The sequence below is a fragment of the Haliotis cracherodii genome, unplaced genomic scaffold (genome assembly GCF_022045235.1).
Source record: "Haliotis cracherodii isolate W230 unplaced genomic scaffold, xgHalCrac1.p SCAF_14, whole genome shotgun sequence".
In the NCBI taxonomy this organism is placed as follows: domain Eukaryota; kingdom Metazoa; phylum Mollusca; class Gastropoda; order Lepetellida; family Haliotidae; genus Haliotis; species Haliotis cracherodii.
Genome location: NW_027266269.1, coordinates 37,250,539 through 37,270,314, shown reverse-complemented (window position 1 = coordinate 37,270,314; position 19,776 = coordinate 37,250,539). Strand labels below are relative to the sequence as shown.

Sequence of the window (19,776 nt, the reverse complement as noted above, 5' to 3'; positions counted from 1 at the left end):
TTGATGCATCTCATCGATCCCAATTATGTGGATCGATGCTCATGATATTAATCACTGGATCGTCTTGTCAAGACTCGATTATTTACAGACCGCCGTCATATAGCTGGTATATTGCTGAGTGCGGCGTTTAACAACAAACCAACCAACCAACCAACCAACAACCAAGCACTGGAAACATTGTTCACAGAGTACCAGTGTGCATTCTGTCACGTGATTACCTACTTGTTCCATTTCAATCTTTTTCAACCTGCATCAATAGACCTGGGTGTTGTCATCTAAACTTCATCCCTGAGTAATGTTTTCCGCCATCACCCTGCGCTGCAATCCGAGGGCAAAACGTATGCTCTTTGACACATACATGGCTGAAAGGGGTATGGCACACTGGGATATAACTTAAAATACTCTTTCAGGGTGTAAAACACAACTCACTCTATCACAAAAGTAATCATACCTTCACAGTGACTCTGGAGGGTCGATATTGCCATTGTTAATCAGATGTTATATGTGTTTACCCTATCGACTGGCCATTTCAGTTTAGAAAAGATTTTCGTATTGTGTTTGTTTACTGTAGTATGAACGTTTGTACCATTTGAACTAGTTAAAATCTTGTGTAAACGCCATCACAAGCCTGGTGTTCGCTCGGCTCAAACGTTCATACTCCAGTAAACCAACACAATGAGAACATTTTGAAGTTGCTACTTTGACGTTTAACTTGAAATTAAGATATATTTTGGAGCTTAGGGGATTTTGCATCTTGTGTCATCACTGATCTTCAGCGGATCGTTCCTGTAAATTACACAGCTATGTTGCTTCTTGCGCCAAATAAAATCTGAATCGGTGGATCATCTAGACTGATAATCTCTTGTATTGACCACTTATGATGGATGCCGTTGGTGACCATCCATTCCTAAACTGACCGTCTCCGTGGTCTAGTGGATAGAGCGTCGTGAAATGTCGTGAGTTTGACCTCCAGCAACGTTGTATAAAAGACGTTAAAAGATGGTACTTGTTGTTACGCCGTCTAGCGCTCGACATTAAGGGGATAAAACAAGGACTGGAAGGTTCGAGGCCAGAATACTGTGTCTGCGTGAGGTATGGACGTTTAATTGTGGCATGGTATCTAAGTGGGCTGTCACTAAAATGTACATTAGTCCACACACACACACACACACACACACACACACACACACACACACACACACACACACACACACACACACACACACATATATATATATATATATACATATATATATATATATTTATATATATGAACACACAAATGTGTTAATTATGACATTACATGAAAATGTTGTTCCAGTGTTTTAATACTGCTACAAAACAAATCATGTCTCGCATGAACTACATAATGGATGGAAGATTCCGGAATTTCGTCTGTCCATACATTGTATTTGATATCATCACACATCTATTCAGCCACAAGTAACATAAGTTACAATTCATTCTAACATTACTAACATTTATCAAAGAATTTACATTTGAATCACATCTTTTCGAACATTATTCACTGGAACTTTTTTACACGCACAGAACACATTGACTTAGTGATAACAAGTTCTTTTAAGCTCACCCGTCTGACACTTTTCGCAACATAAGGAATGCAAACATAAACATTTGACTGACGAAAGTTATATTCACGAAAAATTCATCATACTAATTTTAATGATAGTAAAAGTGATTCGCTTGGATCAAACCTGATCTTGTCCTTTTTGATAAATCCAATGAAATAATTTACATTATTGAATTTTCCCTCCCTTTTGACACAAATGTGATTGGCAAGATTCGGGAAGGAAGCAGACTTTGCTTTCAAAATGTCACACTTGCATCCCAAGTACCAAGTTGTCCGACTCCCAATTGTTCTTGGTGCCTGAGGTATGGTACCTCCCAATCTGTTGACTGACATTGGGAGAGTATCGGGGTTTGCTGCCAGGAATACAGCCCTTCTGACAAATGGGTAATGCAGAAGGCTGCAGTGCTGGGGAGTCTTCAAATTCTCTGAAAAGTTCTGAGTGGGTTTGACCAGGCAGCGCTTCCTGTGAGAAGTCCCATCCGCTGTCTGGGCTGCATGAAGAGGGGGCAAGGACCCTGAGCTGATGATGAACCAAACGAGCCTGACTGGGCCAGGATCACCAAAACCTTCCTTGCTGCATTTTTATATTAATCTCTAAATAATAATTATACTAATAACAATAGAATTATGTATATAGCGCTGCAGTATGTTTTTAAGCGGTTGTAATAAGACAGATGTTTGGAATGTTCATAGACAGTAAAAAATTCTACTTATCCAACAGTTGTTTGTTGCTGAATTTGAGGCATCTCCTGGGTAGATCTTCGCTCTTCGTCTTTGCTCATGATTTCAATCACTGGATTGTGTAGTCCAGACTCAATTTCTTTACAGGCCGCCGTCATATAGCTGGAATATTGCTGAGTGTGGCGTAAAACAACTTTACAAGGAATGATGAGGACATACGTCTGTCGGGGGATTTTACTGTTTCTTCATGGCCTTTATTCTACACCCAAACATTTCAACTGCATGGCACGTTCAAATTTAACATTCGGAGCAGAGACATGGAGATGTAACGGCACAGATGCTATAGAAAAGATACAGTCGAATTAATTCATAAATATCGCATTCAGACAGTAATGAAGCTGTGCTAGGGGAGTGTGTACGACATAAAACAATATGTACCAGTAGCTAAAACAAATAGTAACAGATTAGCTAAACAGACATATATGGTATGCCATAGGATGAACACCATGGACCACTGATATTAAGAACAATCAATTTCAATTTGGTTTGGACATGCGTGTTTTTTCCAGGACGATGACTACTTCTGTATATTCTTATCTGAATTCAAGCAACGGGTGATCGGCTGCGGAATACAGAGATGGCATTCCCCTATTTTCTAAAACACTAAATTATTCACCTATTCTGTTTTCATATTCAACATGGAATCATAATTCTCACAAATTGATAAATTAAATTCAGACAAGCATTCACAAACATTCAGATAGTCATGCAATAATCTTATGATTGAAGCTGGTGTGACTAACTTGTGAGGAGCTTCAGAATGGATAGGAACCATGAATATAGGCAGTAATGAAAGTCAGTTGAGTAGAATTTCGCAAATGTAAGATCCATTACTTCCACAGACTTTATCATTCCACATGTATTTTAGAGTCGTCCAAAGGCTTAGGCAATTGCCATCTCCACTTGGTTCTCCTGGCGCCCACGGCGGCGATGTAACAGTGGTGTTGTCAAGCCACTGAAACCTCTTAGTCCGGTGATCATATCGGGCTCCGATCCAAATATCACCTGCAATAGAAACCGGAAATGATCAGTTCATTTTTTCCAGATTGCTGGCGGTTTGACGGCGCAAGTCCACATATAATGGTGGCCTGTATGCAATTGGTCCCGTTAAGATCCGGGGTAGAATAGGTCTTCAGCAACCCATTCTTGCCCTAAAAGCTAGCTATGCTTGTAAGAGGTGACTAACGGGATCGGGTGTTCAGGCTCACTGACTTGGTTAATGCATGCCATCATATTCCAATTGCGTGGATCGATAATTATGATGTCATTCACTGTATTGTCTGGTCATATCGCTGGAATATTGCTGAGTGTGGCGTTAACAAACAAACAAACAAATTATATCATAAGCCAAACATCACGATGACACACAATCACTGAGTTAGGTTATCTGAATCATTTAGTCGCTATCAAGACAAACACTCGTCCTAACACTTGAATAAAGAACATATACAGTGATGTGCAGATAGTAAATTAAGAATTTATAAGATAAAGAGATTCAAATACCAATATTATTCGGCCCACACTCAGATCTTGTAAACACCTTGCACCTTTCAACACACATATTATACAAGCGTTTAATAAGGTCACACTATGATAGATAGCATCAAGTTAGTATTTGCCTTTAAACATACATGATTCCTTTAGTTATGTGTTTCAGAGAAGATATAATAGGAACTGAAGAAATTGTCAGTGGATATACTTAAGTGATATGTTTGTTTGTTTGTTTGTTTGTTGTTTAACGCCTCACTCAGCAATAATCCAGATTTATGACGGCGTTCTGTAAAGAATCGAGTATGCACAAGACAATGGCTAGTGTTGTATGTAAACTTCCGGTCCGTATACTTTGGACCGTGACAGTATGTTATAGAAACATGCCGAACCTTCTGTAAAGATCTATGTTATGAGCACTGTCCGGAACTTTCCAGTGGCTGGGTTGGTTTCAGAGGGACAGTGGAGTGTTTGCGTATCACGCATTTTCATTACGTCAAAACCCGAGTTCATGTGAGGAATTCATCGAGTTCATCTCTTCTGATTCCCTGCCTAGCCCATCTCGGAAGCATGACTGCTGTGGCCACTAGGTGAACGTATATTATTATCACTGACTTTTGCTATCAGCACTGTATTTTGGTATTTAATTTTGACCACTGCCATTATATTATTTATTCCCGTTCAATATTGTACCACCACTCTATTGTTTACTGCCATTGTAATTGTTGTGCAGTAATTTGTGCTGATTTGTAAACTTAGTGAATTTTGTAATACATTTTTGATTGTATCCCACTTGTTGGTTGTTTGTTGGTTTTACACTGTTCTTTTACAGACAGATTTCTGGGTTAACGTTTTGTTTCAATTTGGGAATCGACACGCAACAACATGATGTTGTGAGTCTGTGAGACAGCAGAATCTGATGTTTAAAGGATTAATAACGACCCACGCTGTAGAGTATGACGATTCATTAAAATAAACATTATTACAATTAGAAGCTTGCAATCCGCTGTATCCCCATTAACTGTTTAAAAAGCAGTGTCATAACATAATAATAGTACCAATGATAATATTGTAAGAACCGAAGGACAAACTATGTCATACCTAAGGCCAGCGGTTTCAGTAGCTCCCTCAGTTTATAATTTTTGTTAGCAGTGTCAGGTCTGATGAGGTGTCCCTGTCTCATTGTACAGCTTCTCTCAGCATCGGCCCAGCTCTTTGACACTTGTGTTTCAATCCTGTAACACATGTCGGTGTCAGCATCCCATGTGTAGCCAGGAGATGAAGTACATGACACTGAAAAGTAAAAAAACAAGTGCAAGTCTTTGCTTCCTCGAAATCATTGTTATATGTATGCCAGAAAATGAAATATAGCTTGAAAAAGGGGCAGACCATTTGATATCCTTGCGGAGGTTTTGGATTTTATCGAAGAAATAAACTGTCCTAGAAAATTCTTGAAAAGAATAATTATGCTTCAGATTCATCTGCAACAAAAATTACATTGTTGCCAAGTGTTGCCCTTAAAAATATATAGTTTTAATTGAACAAATATCTGGTATAGTAGCTGAAACTAAAACCAATGTCTACTCTCCAGACAAAATCACAGAACAAAACCAACCCCACCAAACCACTGTCACGGTAGTAAGTTCCATGTGATAAATCAATTTCTGCACCATGATCCAAACATCACATGCACTATAGTCGACTGTACCTGTGTAATTGCGACATGTGTTTCCATCAGGGCGATGCCCAACGTCACACCTACAGGAACCCTCGTGACAGCGGGAGTTGGGCAGAGACCCGCAGTCCACGTCCAGCTCACAGTCAGAACCAACCGTAGGCAAAGCTGAAAGAGTGGTGATACTGTTTGAGTTCGCGATCGTGTGATGAAAGACTTGTCTCTTCTTCCTGATCCAAGCTTATATCTCTATATCAAGATCAGGGTAATGTCAATGTCATCCTCTGATTGGTATGTTTGTTGTTTTACGCCACACTCCACAAAATTCCAGCTTGATCTGAAAGTGAACTGTCCAACGTACACAATTTCAAGTACCTCCATTTGTTATGTTAATGTTATTGTCGTAAGTGGCCTATTTATTAGACCCATGAAGATCTGGGGTAGAACAAGTCTTTAGCAACCAATGTTTGTCGGAAGAGGCAATTAATGGGATTGTGTAGTCAAGCACGCTGACTTGATTGTCATCGTATCCCATTTGCGTGGATCGATGACCATGATGTCAATCACTGGATTGTCTGGTCCAGATTCGATTATTTACAGATCCCCGTCTTATAGCTTGAATATTGCTGAGTGCAGCGTCAAACAAATTCTCGATCGACTGGAAAAGCACGTCTCTTCTGTCTAAACTTGGATGATCTCCCTTTATCACAATGAGGGAAATGACACTGTTACCATCGGAAAGAAACAGTTATTGAAAAGACTACTTGCATAATTCAAGTAATTCCATTGGCCATGACAGTGTTGTTGTAAATGGCCTAATCGTTAATATCGATTATACTTGCTTCAATTACAGAAACAATGATAAATTAAAGCTGCAAGCAGCAATGGCGGGCTCCAAGTAACACTGTGCCCAAACGTCCCTGTTCGAATCCTCAAACGGTTTCCTTGAACCAAATCCGTCAAATGTAGGCACCACTTGCAGGGTATTGTCGCAAGGAAAATGGCGTGTGCCAGGGTGTCCAGGTCTGTTCTAAAACCATTTCCGACCTCGAACATGTTCGAATCCATAAAAGGTTGGCTTGTTCCAACTCTGTCAAAAGATAGTCACCGGAAATCGCCGCTACGAAATTGGCGTGTTCCAGGGGTGTCCCAAATATAAATCAAATATTACCACCAAGCGGTGTTACTTTTAGCATACAACCAATAACAATAAATGAGATGCATATGGCACACTAACTTCATGTAAACTTGCAATAGTTTCTGTGGAGAACCTTACAAAATTTCGTTGAAAAAAATGATCAAATCAAAATTCAATACGACCGTAACTAAAACGAATTCCAAAATCGGCTATTAAAGTTTGATGTGTTATGTATGGAGACAATTATCAAAAAGTTTGAAAGCATTTCATGCTGTGGACTCGGAGTTGTTTGCGTTTAAAGACAGGTACCCAATAAACACTGCGGAAACCTTAAATCCAAAATGGCTGCCAAACCACGAGACCAATGACCAAAGTTAAAGAACAAAAAATGTCAAGCAGCTCAAGCAGCAGATACATGCAAGGTTTCAAAGTAATCGGATAAGCGGTTGCTGAGCAATAGGGCGAAACATATCTTCAAAATATTCTGTTCTTTTAGTTATCTGCCCTTGGCTTTTGGGCCTACGGCCTTGGGTTTTTGGCGGACACTAGTACCCAAAGGTCCACATACACACACAAAATGTGAACAAAATCGATCGAGTGGTTATTTTTCTAGCTCTGGTACAAAAATCAGCGGAATAATAATAATATTAAATCAAACGCTAACACTGGGACTCTTCAGCCTTTCGGCCTGGTGACTCTTTAACAGGCCGTAACTTCTTTGTCAGTTGGGCTCCAGTCAAACGGATTAGCGTTCTGCGTTCGTCCGGGCCCCGGGGTTCCTGTCGCATTGCTGAGATAAAGTGTTAAATCTGTTTCCCACCTCGTTCATATATTCGAATCCTCAAAGGGTTTACCTGTACCAACTCCGTCAAATGTAAAGAACCTCTTGTGAGACATCACCACTACAAAATTGACCTGGGTGTCCCAGGATGTTTTAACCAATTTCCAACTTCTACCATGTTCGAATCCTCAAATGGTTTGTTTGTACCAACGCCATCAAATGTAAGGAACCACTTGCAAGACATCGCCACATGTGTCCCAGTGTGTTCTTAACCCATGTTTGACTTCGACCATGTTCGAATCCGCATATGGTGTGCTTGTACCAACGCCATCAAATGTAATGAACCGCTTGTGAGACATCACCACACGTGTCCCAGTGTGTTCTTAACTCATGTTTGACTTCGACCATGTTCGAATCCGCATATGGTTTGCTTGTACCAATGCCATCAAATGTAATGAACCGCTTGTGAGACATCACCACACGTGTCCCAGTGTGTTCTTAACTCATGTTTGACTTCGACCATGTTCGAATCCGCATATGGTGTGCTTGTACCAATGCCATCAAATGTAATGAACCGCTTGTGAGACATCACCACACGTGTCCCAGTGTGTTCTTAACTCATGTTTGACTTCGACCATGTTCGAATCCGCATATGGTGTGCTTGTACCAACGCCATCAAATGTAATGAACCGCTTGTGAGACATCATCACACGTGTCCCAGTGTGTTCTTAACTCATGTTTGACTTCGACCATGTTCGAATCCGCATATAGTTTGCTTGTACCAACTCCGTCAAAAGATAGTCACCGTTTGCAGGACATTACCAAATTGGCGTGTGCCACAGTTTCCCAGAGTGTACTAAACCAATTTCCGACCTCGACCATATTCTAATCAGCAAATGGTTTGCTTTAAACAACGCCGTCAAAAATAACGTACCCTAGCAATTGGCAATTGAGAAATGAAGAATCAAGCCAGCGAGTCTGACCACCCAATCGGATTTGTCGCCTCCTGTGACAAGCATAGTTGCCTCTTGAGACAAGCATCGGTTGAAAAAGGCCAATTCTGATCCTGGTCGTCAAGGGTAGTACACACAATATTGAACAAGGCTGTGGAGAACGCTTGGATATCTGCAAAGCCAGTGAATGGAGGTGTATGGTAGATTTATGAGGCACTTCCTTCAGTATTTGTACTCAAGTCTGATTTTTTTACTTAAATCAAATAATACCACACCAAGCAGTGGTGCTTTCAGTATGCAACCCAGCACAAAATGAGCTACATATAGTCTCAAAACTTGCAATCTTTCAATAGTTTCTGTTAAGAACATTACAAGCTATGATCTTAAAGGTAAAATTTCGGTGAAAAAAATGATAAAAATCAAAATCCAATATGGCCGTAACAACAAAAGATATCGAAAAATGGCTATGCTCATTTGTTGTGTTCTGTATGGAGACAATTCTCAGAAAGTTTGAAAGCTTTTCATGCAGTGGATTCAGAGGAGATAGTATTTGAAGACAGGTACCCAAAACACCCTTTGAAAACCTTGAATCCAATATGGTTGCCTAACCACGTGTCCAATGACCAAAGTCAAAGAACATAAAATGTCAAGCAGCTCAAGCATCAGATACATGCAAGGTTTGAAAGTAAACGGACAAACGGTTGTGGAGCAACAGGGCAAAATATATCGTCAAAAAATACTTGTTTTTCAGTTATCTGCCCTTGGCCTTTGGGCCTATGGGCTTGGCCTTTTGGCGGGCACTAGTACCCAACGGTCTACAAACACGCACAAAATTTGAACAAAATCGAGCCAGTGGTTATTTTGCTAGGGCAGGTACAAAAATCGGCGGAATAATAAATAATAATAATAATAAATAATAATAATAATAATAATAATAATAATAATAATAATAATAATAAATCGAACGATTACAATAGGGCTCTACAGCCTTTCGGCTTGGAGCCCTAATAAGCGTTTTAACGTAGAATGTATTGGGTACACTTTTCAAACTGTGATTCAGGATGAATTGTAGTATGATTAATTCTCTCGTCTAGAGTGATGATGAGTGAGTTCAAATTTAACGTCGCAGCAGTACTATTTCAGCCATATAGCGACGAGACCAAGTTAATATGTTTGCAAGTGAGTCATTTATGCAAAGTTATATTTAAAAACAATTTATTAAACATATTTGAGTGAGTGAGTGAGTGAGTTTGGTTTAACGCCGCTTTTAACAGTTTTCCAGTTATATCGCGGCGTGTCAGCTTAATGTGGGAGGAAAGCCCGAAGTGATGCAGGTCTTAGACGTTTACCACTTCGTTGAAACCCACGAGCACGGGTATGGTGCTGACAAACCTAGAAACATAATCGGGGCGAACCGGGATTCGAACCCCCAATCATAGGTTTCTGGCGTGCCCAAGGGACGCAACTCTGCACAGCGAATCGCGGCGCCTTAGACGACTGGGCCACCCGTGCCCCCTGAAACTGTGAAGTTCAACTGCATTAACATATTTGAGCATATCAATACCACGTGTACAGTTTTAAAACACAGGCTATAGGCCACCAGTAACCAAAGCTAGACCATCTCGCAGGGGATCATACAGAACTTCTGTATTTTGATAATGTGAATCCCTTGCGATTGCAAAGTTCACACAGTCAAGCAATATATGCTTGGCGGTGAACTTTTCATCACAAGGTATTCACTAGGAGGTTCGTACTCATCTGTCTTAAGCAGATATTCGAGGGTAAACCGACTGTGGCCAATACGACATCATTGTCAAACGACCTCGTCTTGTCTTGACTGACAACCCAGGTAGGTATGACCGATTGAGGGTTGTAATTCTTGAAGTTTATGCTTCCTACCTGGAGCCACCTCTTTTCCCTATGAGATCCCGAGTATAAATGTTGATGGTTGGTTTGAAATCACTGTACGGGATCAGTAGTGGAGATGATAGTTTGTCAAGAGCTGTTGTAGCTGCAGTATCAGCCTTTGAGTTACCTGTTATGCCTACGTGACTTATATGTCTAGGATTATAGGATGATTTGAGGAGACACTTTAATGTGCCTTAAGGCGTGATAATGAATCAGAGAAGATGATGAAATTTTAGATTGGTTTTGTTGTTGAATATAGGTCATTGTAACCATCTTTGGACCTGTCTGTAAACATGGATATGTGAGAATTATATACTCAACAAAAAAAAGTTCCTGTGACACCAATATTTAAGTGTATTTTTCAAACAAGTAAAGTTTGGTTTTCAATATTGTAGTACGAGTATGGAATCAAGTCACAAAAACGCAACTGCTACAGAAAAGCATGCATTCCATGCAAAAGTTGACTTTTATGCAAGACCCGTGCATTTCACTACCCAAGAATGGGTATAAAAACATGTGCGTTAACGGGATTCCATATGCATTGTTTAGCATCGTGCTGACAACAACCACTCAGAAAACAAACAACAAAATTACGCAATTATTGAACGTTACGAAATGCCACGCCTGTCCGAAAATGAGCGTCTGCGAGCCATTGGTATGCTTGAAGCAGGATCGAGTCAACGTGATGTTGCAAGACAATTTAACGTCCACAGAAACACCATTTGCTTTTCATGGCAACAGTGGCAACAGACGAATGCAGTCAGAGACCATCCTCGGAGTGGCAGGCCACGCGTAACTAATATGAAATCACGCATTTTCTGAAGTCAGTATGGCAAATTAAACCATTAGAAGACGTACAGGAGTCTTTTATTTGTTGTTGTCTTTGTTCCAGATTTGATAAAAAAACATAACTTTGCAAGAAATCTTATTCAACGTCAAAGTAACAGTATATTTTGATCGTAATTGGATTTACGGTTGTTGATAAACCAAAGGATTTGTTTTGGATTTTTTGATTTGGGTTAGAGTGAGGTATACGCCTGGCGTAACCATCTGCCAGACAGGAGAACACGGAATGTTAAGTTTAGTTAATTGTCATCTGAGCAAAAGGCTCATATGTTAGAGTTAATTCAAGATTGGTTACAGATGTACCTGGCCACAGAGTGTGAGTGAGTGAGTATAGTTTTACGCCACTTTTAGCAATATTCCAGCAATATCACCAGAAATGGGCTTCACACAATGTACCCATGTTGGGAATCGAACCTGTGTCTTCGGCGTGACGAGCGAACGCTTTAACCACTAGGCTACCCGACCGCCCCCCTGGCCATAGAGATTTCATGTGTCATGATTTCGATATCGGTGGCGCTATGTCTTTGAAACACCATCCCAACTGGATGAATTCAATCCAGCTTTAAGCCCTGACGAAGGAAGTTCAATATATATGCTGGACAAGGACATAATGGAACCAAGTCACAGTGACTGGAGTTCACCTTGGATTCTTGTGTCGAAGCCTGATTGTAGGTGCACTTGACGTACAGACATTTAACAGATGACTTTCACTAAATACCAAGAATCGAAGACTGCACCGACAGAATTGGTCAAGCCAAACATGTCAGCAATTTTGATCTGTTGAAGGGGTATTGTCAGATCCCACCCGTGAAGAACCGGGGTAAAATAGGGGTGCAGCAACTCATGCTTGCCGTAAAAGGCAACCATGCTTGTCATAAGAGGCGACTAACAGGATTGGTTTGTCAGTCTCGTTGACTTGGTTGATGCATGTCATCGTATCCCAATGGCGTAGATCAATGCTCATGATGTCAATCACTGTATTATCTGGTCCAGACTCGATTATCTACAGACCGCCGTCATATAGCTGGAATATTGCTGAGTGCGGCGTTAATCAACAAACAAACTTGTATTTACTCTACTTAATGTACCCTAATTCGCAAAGAAAGTTCAAACTTTCTATCTCTGTTATATAATGTTATGTCACAGTGTTATGTATTGTACACCTAGTTAAGTATTTGTTGTCTTTTGTTTCTTTTACATTCAGTTCGCTTACATATGTTTTTAAAGAGAGTGCTCAATTGCATCAAATGATTGTGAAATGTAGCCTGGAGCCATTGGAAATTTGCTCGAAATTAAGGAAAAGTTGACTATCAGAAAGTTGACATCATCCCTCTTATCTTGTGTGTATTATTTGTCACTATGAACCTTTATGAATAGAGACAAATATACAACAGATAAGGATTCCACTTTGTATCTTATTATTTTTAGCTTAAGTGGGTAAAATCAGTGGAATTCGTTATTTGACAATTATTATTGTAATTTCAGATGACATGTGCTGTCATTTTTGACAAACTTTTCTGAGCCTCGAGATATAACTATATATGGTCATTACGCTTTGGTGCAACTGCACCTCGGATCCATGACAATGTGTCCCTTCAGTTTGTTGTTGTGAGGGAACACAATGGGCGCCCATGTCCAGTTGTTGCCTATATGTCCTATCCTACTCCCCGGAGACCTACAATATGTGACATTTAACCCTCGCTTCCTTCCGGGGGCACAGGTGGCCCCAGTCGTCAGAGGTCTTCAATTAGCTGTGCAGAGTTGCGTCCCCTCGGCATACGAGAAGCCCGTGGTCGTCGGTCGCCCATGTAATGTTTCCAGGTTTGTCAGCACCATAGGCGTGCTCGTGGGTTTCACTGAATTGTGAAACGTCTGAGATCGGCATCACTTCATGTTTTTTACCCCATATAACTGGAATATTGTTCAAGACAGTGTAAAAGCCAACTCACTCACTCCCTCGTCTTCCATCCAACTCACTCGTGTATGCGATAATACTGTGGGAGATGGTTCGGCTGGACCCTCTGTCATCCTCTCTTATACAACAATGCCTGTATTCACCAATTGGTCCCGATTATCACCCTTGACCTGTCAGCATCGCATGCATCCTCGTGGGTTTCATAATATGGGCAGTCCTTTAGGCTTCCCTCTATCATTAAACTGACACGGTCGATGTATATGAAATTGTATTTAAACCAAATTCACTCTCTAAATAACTCACTGACATTGATTTAAACCGAGATACTTAAGATTGGTGTGACACAGTCTGATGAAGACACATTGTGATAAACTGAATGAATCTTTGTCACTGTTTAGCATTGTGACCTTCCTTTCATATTTAATAAGTATTCTGATAAATCAAGAGGTAGTTGTTATTGTGAAAGTGTAAACCACTTCAATAGGTTTCTTTAAAACGTCATTCATCCAAAATATCGAATTGTTTCAATATGTTTCCAAAGTGTAGCTCTGTGTGTTTAGTATGTACAGTAAGCATTCGGCGTATCCGCTATTATCATAAGGCCTTTCTGGACAGGACCCTTAATCCCAAGCACTATCTGTAAAAGCGTCCCTGGATTTCACATATATACATGTACGCGGGTGACCGACCTTGTACCACATGGTGTAATTCTTATAGCTACATAATCTGACTGACATGAGATCTTTTGAACCTATTTCACCCTCCTAATATGAACATGGCTGCTGTCTATATAATCTTCACCCCTGAGTTGTGCCTGCCGTCGTTCCACTTAACTACCATCCGAGATCAAAGCGTTCACTCTTGGACATTACATGCGGAAGCAACACAACTTTATACTTACGTTTATCAGTCTGGAAAAGCTGATACCCAGGGACAGCAGCTGACGTCACAGTTACATTGTTGAAACGTTCTCGCAGAGTGACACAGGTTGGCCCACCGGGATAGAAGTGAAAACTTACGCAGTACTTCTCTCTAGAACATACACTAAGACACTCGATCTTGGTCAGATTGTTGAAAGTCTGTATTTCTGACTCTGGCGATATCGACGATAAGATGATATCAATGTGTCGCGCATACAAAGACGAGTAGGACTCGGAGGTTGCGATGTAAGTCAACATGGTGAGACTAACGAGGTAGATACACCTGAAGATGAGACTAACGGGAGAAAACATGTGCATGATTCGGGTTCAGAAGATGTTGAAGTATTTTCTTAATGCAGTTGAACTACTTCACAGTTTCAGACAACTGTCTCACCACAAGACTGCAAGAAAGAATAACAATTTGGATGACTGTCTAAGGTAAGTAGGAGGTTGGTTTGGTCAAAGTGAGAAAGCTTCATGTAGGCAGCTGCTGATTTGTCATGCAGCAATCAATAACTGACTTCGAAAAGAGCATCGGTTAGATGTAACTTATCAGCCTTACACCATGAATAATTTAAAATGTTTTGGTAAAACAAACGTTTTAATTTGTACAATGATATGTCTATGTTATTTATACGTGTTGTTAAGTGGATATTGCGTCTACCCGGAGGGCAGTGGTTTGATTAAAACGTTAAAATATAGCACCTTTACCTACCCTGGAAACTCATGTTTAACTGTGGCGAGTTTCCCAGTGGGGTAGCACCATCAAACCAACATTAGAGTAGGAGAAGTCGTGACATACAAACTTACACGCCCCCCCCCCCCCCCCCCCCCAACCCAACACACACACACACAAATACACACATATCCACCACTTGCACACGACGGCATAAAAGTGCGGTAATTAGGAATGCAACATTAAATCTCACTTCACCTCATCTCATCTCATGGTAGAATAGGTCTTCAGCAAACCATGCTTGCCGTAAAAGGCGACTATGCTTGTCGTAAAAGGCGCCTTGGTTGATGCATGTCATCGATCCCACTGGCGTGGATCGATGCTCATGATATTAATCACTGGATTGTGTGGTCCAGGCTCGATTACGTACAGACCGAGATGTAGGAGACCAATGCCGTTGACAATTCATCTTAACTTTACATAACATCTTATACCCTGGAGCTACTATCTCAACTGTGTACGCTTACAAATATGTTTACAATGGCTTTGTGCTGAAAACACGACAGGCCTTAGATGATCTTGAAACAGCTAAGACATCAAGTCTTTGAAAGGCATCTAAAAGTGATACACATGAGAAAAAGTATATATGGATGTCAACTTCTTTTTTGTGAGGATGGGTGTAAACTTCTTTATCATCTGTTTGCTTCCTTTGTTATCTTCTACCCTTTGTTATTAACCCATCTGCCTATATATATATCTGCCTACCTTGTGCTTGGGACTTATTGCTTTGATCTCGGTCAGGGCAAATTACCTAGCTGGCTTCAATTTGCCCTTCGCTGTGTCCATTCTTTCACCTACCAATTACTGAACTATGATAACGTAAGTGTTGGCTTCCATTGTCTGTTGCTAATCACCTATCAGCTCCAGTCATCTGTTGGCTTCCTTTGTCTGTTGCTAATCACCTATCAGCTCCAGTCACCTGTTGGCTTCCTGTGTCTGTTGCTAATCACCTATCAGCTCCAGTCATCTGTTGGCTTCCTTTGTCTGTTGCTAATCACCTATCAGCTCCAGTCATCTGTTGGCTTCCTTTGTCTGTTGCTAATCACCTATCAGCTCCAGTCACCTGTTGGCTTCCATTGTCTGTTGCTAATCACCTATCAGCTCCAGTTATCTGTTGGCTTCCTTTGTCTGTTGCTAATCACCTATCAGCTCCAGTCACCTGTTGGCTTCCTGTGTCTGTTGCTAATCACCTATCAGCTCCAGTCATCTGTTGGCTTCCTTTGTCTGTTGCTAATCACCTATCAGCTCCAGTCACCTGTTGGCTTCCATTGTCTGTTGCTAATCACCTATCAGCTCCAGTTATCTGTTGGCTTCCTTTGTCTGTTGCTAATCACCTATCAGCTGCAGTCATCTGTTGGCTTCCTTTGTCTGTTGCTAATCACCTATCAGCTCCAGTCATCTGTTAACTTCCTTTGTCTGTTGCTAATCACCTATCAGCTCCAGTCATCTGTTAACTTCCTTTGTCTGTTGCTAATCACCTATCAGCTCCAGTCATCTGTTGGCTTCCTGTGTCTGTTGCTAATCACCTATCAGCTCCAGTCATCTGTTGGCTTCCTTTGTCAGCTTCTTCGCTTTGTTATTTTCCACCGTGTGTTGTCCTTACATGAATATATCTGCCTCATGGCATTCATTCACCTGATGAAGGAGTAAGCCTATACTCCAAACGTTGTGTTCCTCATGATAAAGAATTTGACATCCATATGTTCTCTTCCGTATATAGAGGATATTTAATGTGTTTCTCTCAAATACCACTTTTATCTCATCGAGTGAAGTGGGGGATAGTCTAATATTTTCACTCATGACTGCGTCACTCGTGAAAATATTAGACTCTCCCCACTTCACGAGATAAGATAAAAGTGGTATTTGAGAAACCACATTGAATTTTCCATTTATTATATACATGTTTTATTTTTATTACTTGCAATTTATATATTTTTTCGATGAACAGTGTCTGATGAATTACTAAGTTCTCCCTGTCGCCACTTTACCACCGCCGTATCAAGGGGGTTTGCGAAAAGAATATAGCTCGTGAATAAAACTAGCCTTGTTAATATATGTTATGCGAAATATATTATTTCATATCAAGTATTAAGTTCCATGGACATTTTTGTTTGTCATAATTGAACATTCCTGTTTGAAATGAAAACAGAAATCATTTTCAAACAGCGATTATTTTATTGGCGTAGGAATACATAAACAGTTAGTACTTTGACCATGTCGAACGATCAGCTGAGCGCTCTCAAGGTTTACAAAATCCGCCAAATTTGATCAAATTTTCTCACAGATAAGTATGAAAATTGACATAAACACCTTTATAGAACCCCGAACACTTTAACTGAAACATTGTTTATTGCTGTCATGAATTAAATTAGGAAAGTTCTCGGAAAATTCAAGCGGGCGTTTCTCGCCTCGGCGGTACGTCTCGCTGTCGCCAGTTGTGCCTAATGTCTGGCGAAGCATGTCCGGCGCAAGAGTGATATTAACATTGCAATAGATGTTATTTCCAGACATCAGACTTGTCAAAAAGTTCCTGTGCTCAGTTGAAGAGGAGTTATGCTCCTGCGGTTGAGACTGAGTGCAGTCGGCATCTGACGTTAACAAATGTTTTGATTCAGGAGAAAGTAGTTCTGGGACCTTGTTTATATCAGTCACTAGTGACTGATAACTTGATCTATCGTCACTGATAAATTCCAGTATTTCATTCATATGTATATACTAAATATATATACCAGTGGTGAAAAGAAACCGATAACGATAGCATAGCATAACGATATCTCTCTGTATGTCAAGAGTCTGCTTTAGCTGCTACGCTCTCGAACTGCACGCCTGGCATGGGGAATACAACATCTGAGGTCAAGGTTGCAGGAGTGGGGCTTAATCATGTTCATAGAAGATTCCAATTTTTATCTTGCCAGAGTTAGCCATCAGCGTCAAATGGAACGTTCTGCTGACACGTGTGTTGTCCAACCTTCTACATTCAGTGGAGGGAGCGTAATGATGCGGGGATGCATCACTAGACACCACAGGACCCCTCCAGGAGACATCACTAGACATCACAGGACCCCCTCCAGGAAGCATCACTAGACATCACAGGACCCCTCCAGGAGGCATCACTAGACATCACAGGACCCCTCCAGGAGGCATCACTAGACACGACAGGACCCCTCCAGGAGGCATCACTAGACATCACAGGACCCCTCCAGGGGGCATCACTAAACATCACAGGACCCCTCCTGGAGGCATCACTAGACATCACAGGACCCCTCCAGGAGGCATCACTAGACATCACAGGACCCCTCCGGGAGGCATCACTAGACATCACAGGACCCCTCCAGGAGGCATCACTAGACATCACAGGACCCCTCCAGGAGGCATCACTAGACACCACAAGACCCCTCCAGGGGGCCTCACTAGACATCACAGGACCCATCCAGGAGGCATTACTAGACATCACAGGACCCATCCAGGAGGCGTCACTAGATATCACAGGACCCCTCCAGGAGGCATCACTAGACATCACAGGACCCCTCCAGGAGGCATCACTAGACATCACAAGACCCCTCCGGGAGGCATCACTAGACATCACAGGACCCCTCCAGCAGGCATCACTAGACATCACAGGACCCCTCCAGGAGGCATCACTAGACACCACAAGACCCCTCCAGGGGGCCTCACTAGACATCACAGGACCCATCCAGGAGGCATTACTAGACATCACAGGACCCATCCAGGAGGCGTCACTAGATATCACAGGACCCCTCCAGGAGGCATCACTAGACATCACAGGACCCCTCCAGGAGGCATCACTAGACATCACAGGACCCCTCCAGGGGGCATCACTAGACATCACAGGACCCCTCCAGGAGGCTTCACTAGACATCACAGGACCCTCCAGGAGGCATCACTAGACATCACAGGACCCTCCAGGAGGCTTCACTAGACATCACAGGACCCTCCAGGAGGCTTCACTAGACATCACAGGACCCTCCAGGAGGCTTCACTAGACATCACAGGACCCCTCCAGGAGGCTTCACTAGACATCACAGGACCCCTCCAGGAGGCTTCACTAGACATCACAGGACCCATCCAGGAGGCATCACTAGACATCACAGGACCCCTCCAGGAGGCTTCACTAGACGTCACAGGACCCTCCAGGAGGCATCACTAGACATCACAGGACCCCTCCAGGAGGCATCGATGACAATGTGTCTGGTGGACGGTACCGTGACGAAGTTTAAGTCTCACGTTCTTCGGACTTATGGATTGACAATAGACAACCTCACATTGAACTTCAGTAGACTACAAAACCTTCCCAGTTTCCCTCTACCTACTTTTTCACCAGTTTGGACGCCGCCTTCCACAACAATTGTGTGTCGTCCATGAAGTCATGTTGTCAAGCTGATGTCACTGATAATGTAACAAATGTTATATTTAGGATAACTCTTTCTTAGAAACGTACAGATTCTCGTACTTTTTTGGATTGCGTCCTGTCCGGGATTCGAACCCACGCTGCCAGAGTGAGGCACTTAATCGCCAGCACACAAAGTCAGCGATCTAACCCACCCAGCCACCGAGGCTTCCACTAAATGAAAGTCCGACAACTGGTAGTCTAGATCATGTACTGTGTGTACCCCTCTGACAAGTGTAAATTGGCCCGGCTCCCATGGCCGAAAGCTATGGCTGGGTGGGTTAGATCACGTACTTTGTGTACCCCTCTGACAAGTGTAAATTGGCCCGGCTCCCATGGCCGAAAGCTATGGCTGGGTGGGTTAGATCACGTACTTTGTGTACCCCTCTGACAAGTGTAAATTGGCCCGGCTCCCATGACCGAAAGCTATGGCTGGGTGGGTTAGATCACGTACTTTGTGTACCCCTCTGACAAGTGTAAATTGGCCCGGCTCCCATGACCGAAAGCTATGGCTGGGTGGGTTAGATCACGTACTTTGTGTACCCCTCTGACAAGTGTAAATTGGCCCGACTCCCATGACCGAAAGCTATGGCTGGGTGGGTTAGATCACGTACTTTGTGTACCCCTCTGACAAGTGTAAATTGGCCCGGCTCCCATGACCGAAAGCTATGGCTGG

The 19,776-nt window shown here is 42.0% G+C and overlaps 1 protein-coding gene across 1 annotated transcript; it reads left to right on the top strand.

Moving 5' to 3' along the window:
• Positions 1-5,562: 5,562 nt before the first annotated feature.
• LOC139460413 (microtubule-associated protein 6-like) lies at positions 5,563-18,600 on the top strand. Its single transcript, XM_071241906.1, has 2 exons — positions 5,563-5,640; positions 17,764-18,600. The coding sequence occupies exons 1-2, from the start codon at positions 5,563-5,565 to the stop codon at positions 18,598-18,600; spliced, it is 915 nt and encodes a 304-aa protein (XP_071098007.1).
• The last annotated feature ends 1,176 nt before the right edge of the window (positions 18,601-19,776 follow it).

What these genes read in the sequence shown, in the direction of transcription:
- LOC139460413 (XM_071241906.1), top strand. Translation starts at nt 5,563, where the DNA reads ATGCCCAACGTCACACCTACAGGAACCCTCGTGACAGCGGGAGTTGGG. An exon ending in CAGTCCACGTCCAGCTCACA is followed by an intron (nt 5,641 to 17,763) that starts GTCAGAACCAAC and finishes GACCCCCTCCAG; the next exon opens with GAAGCATCACTAGACATCAC.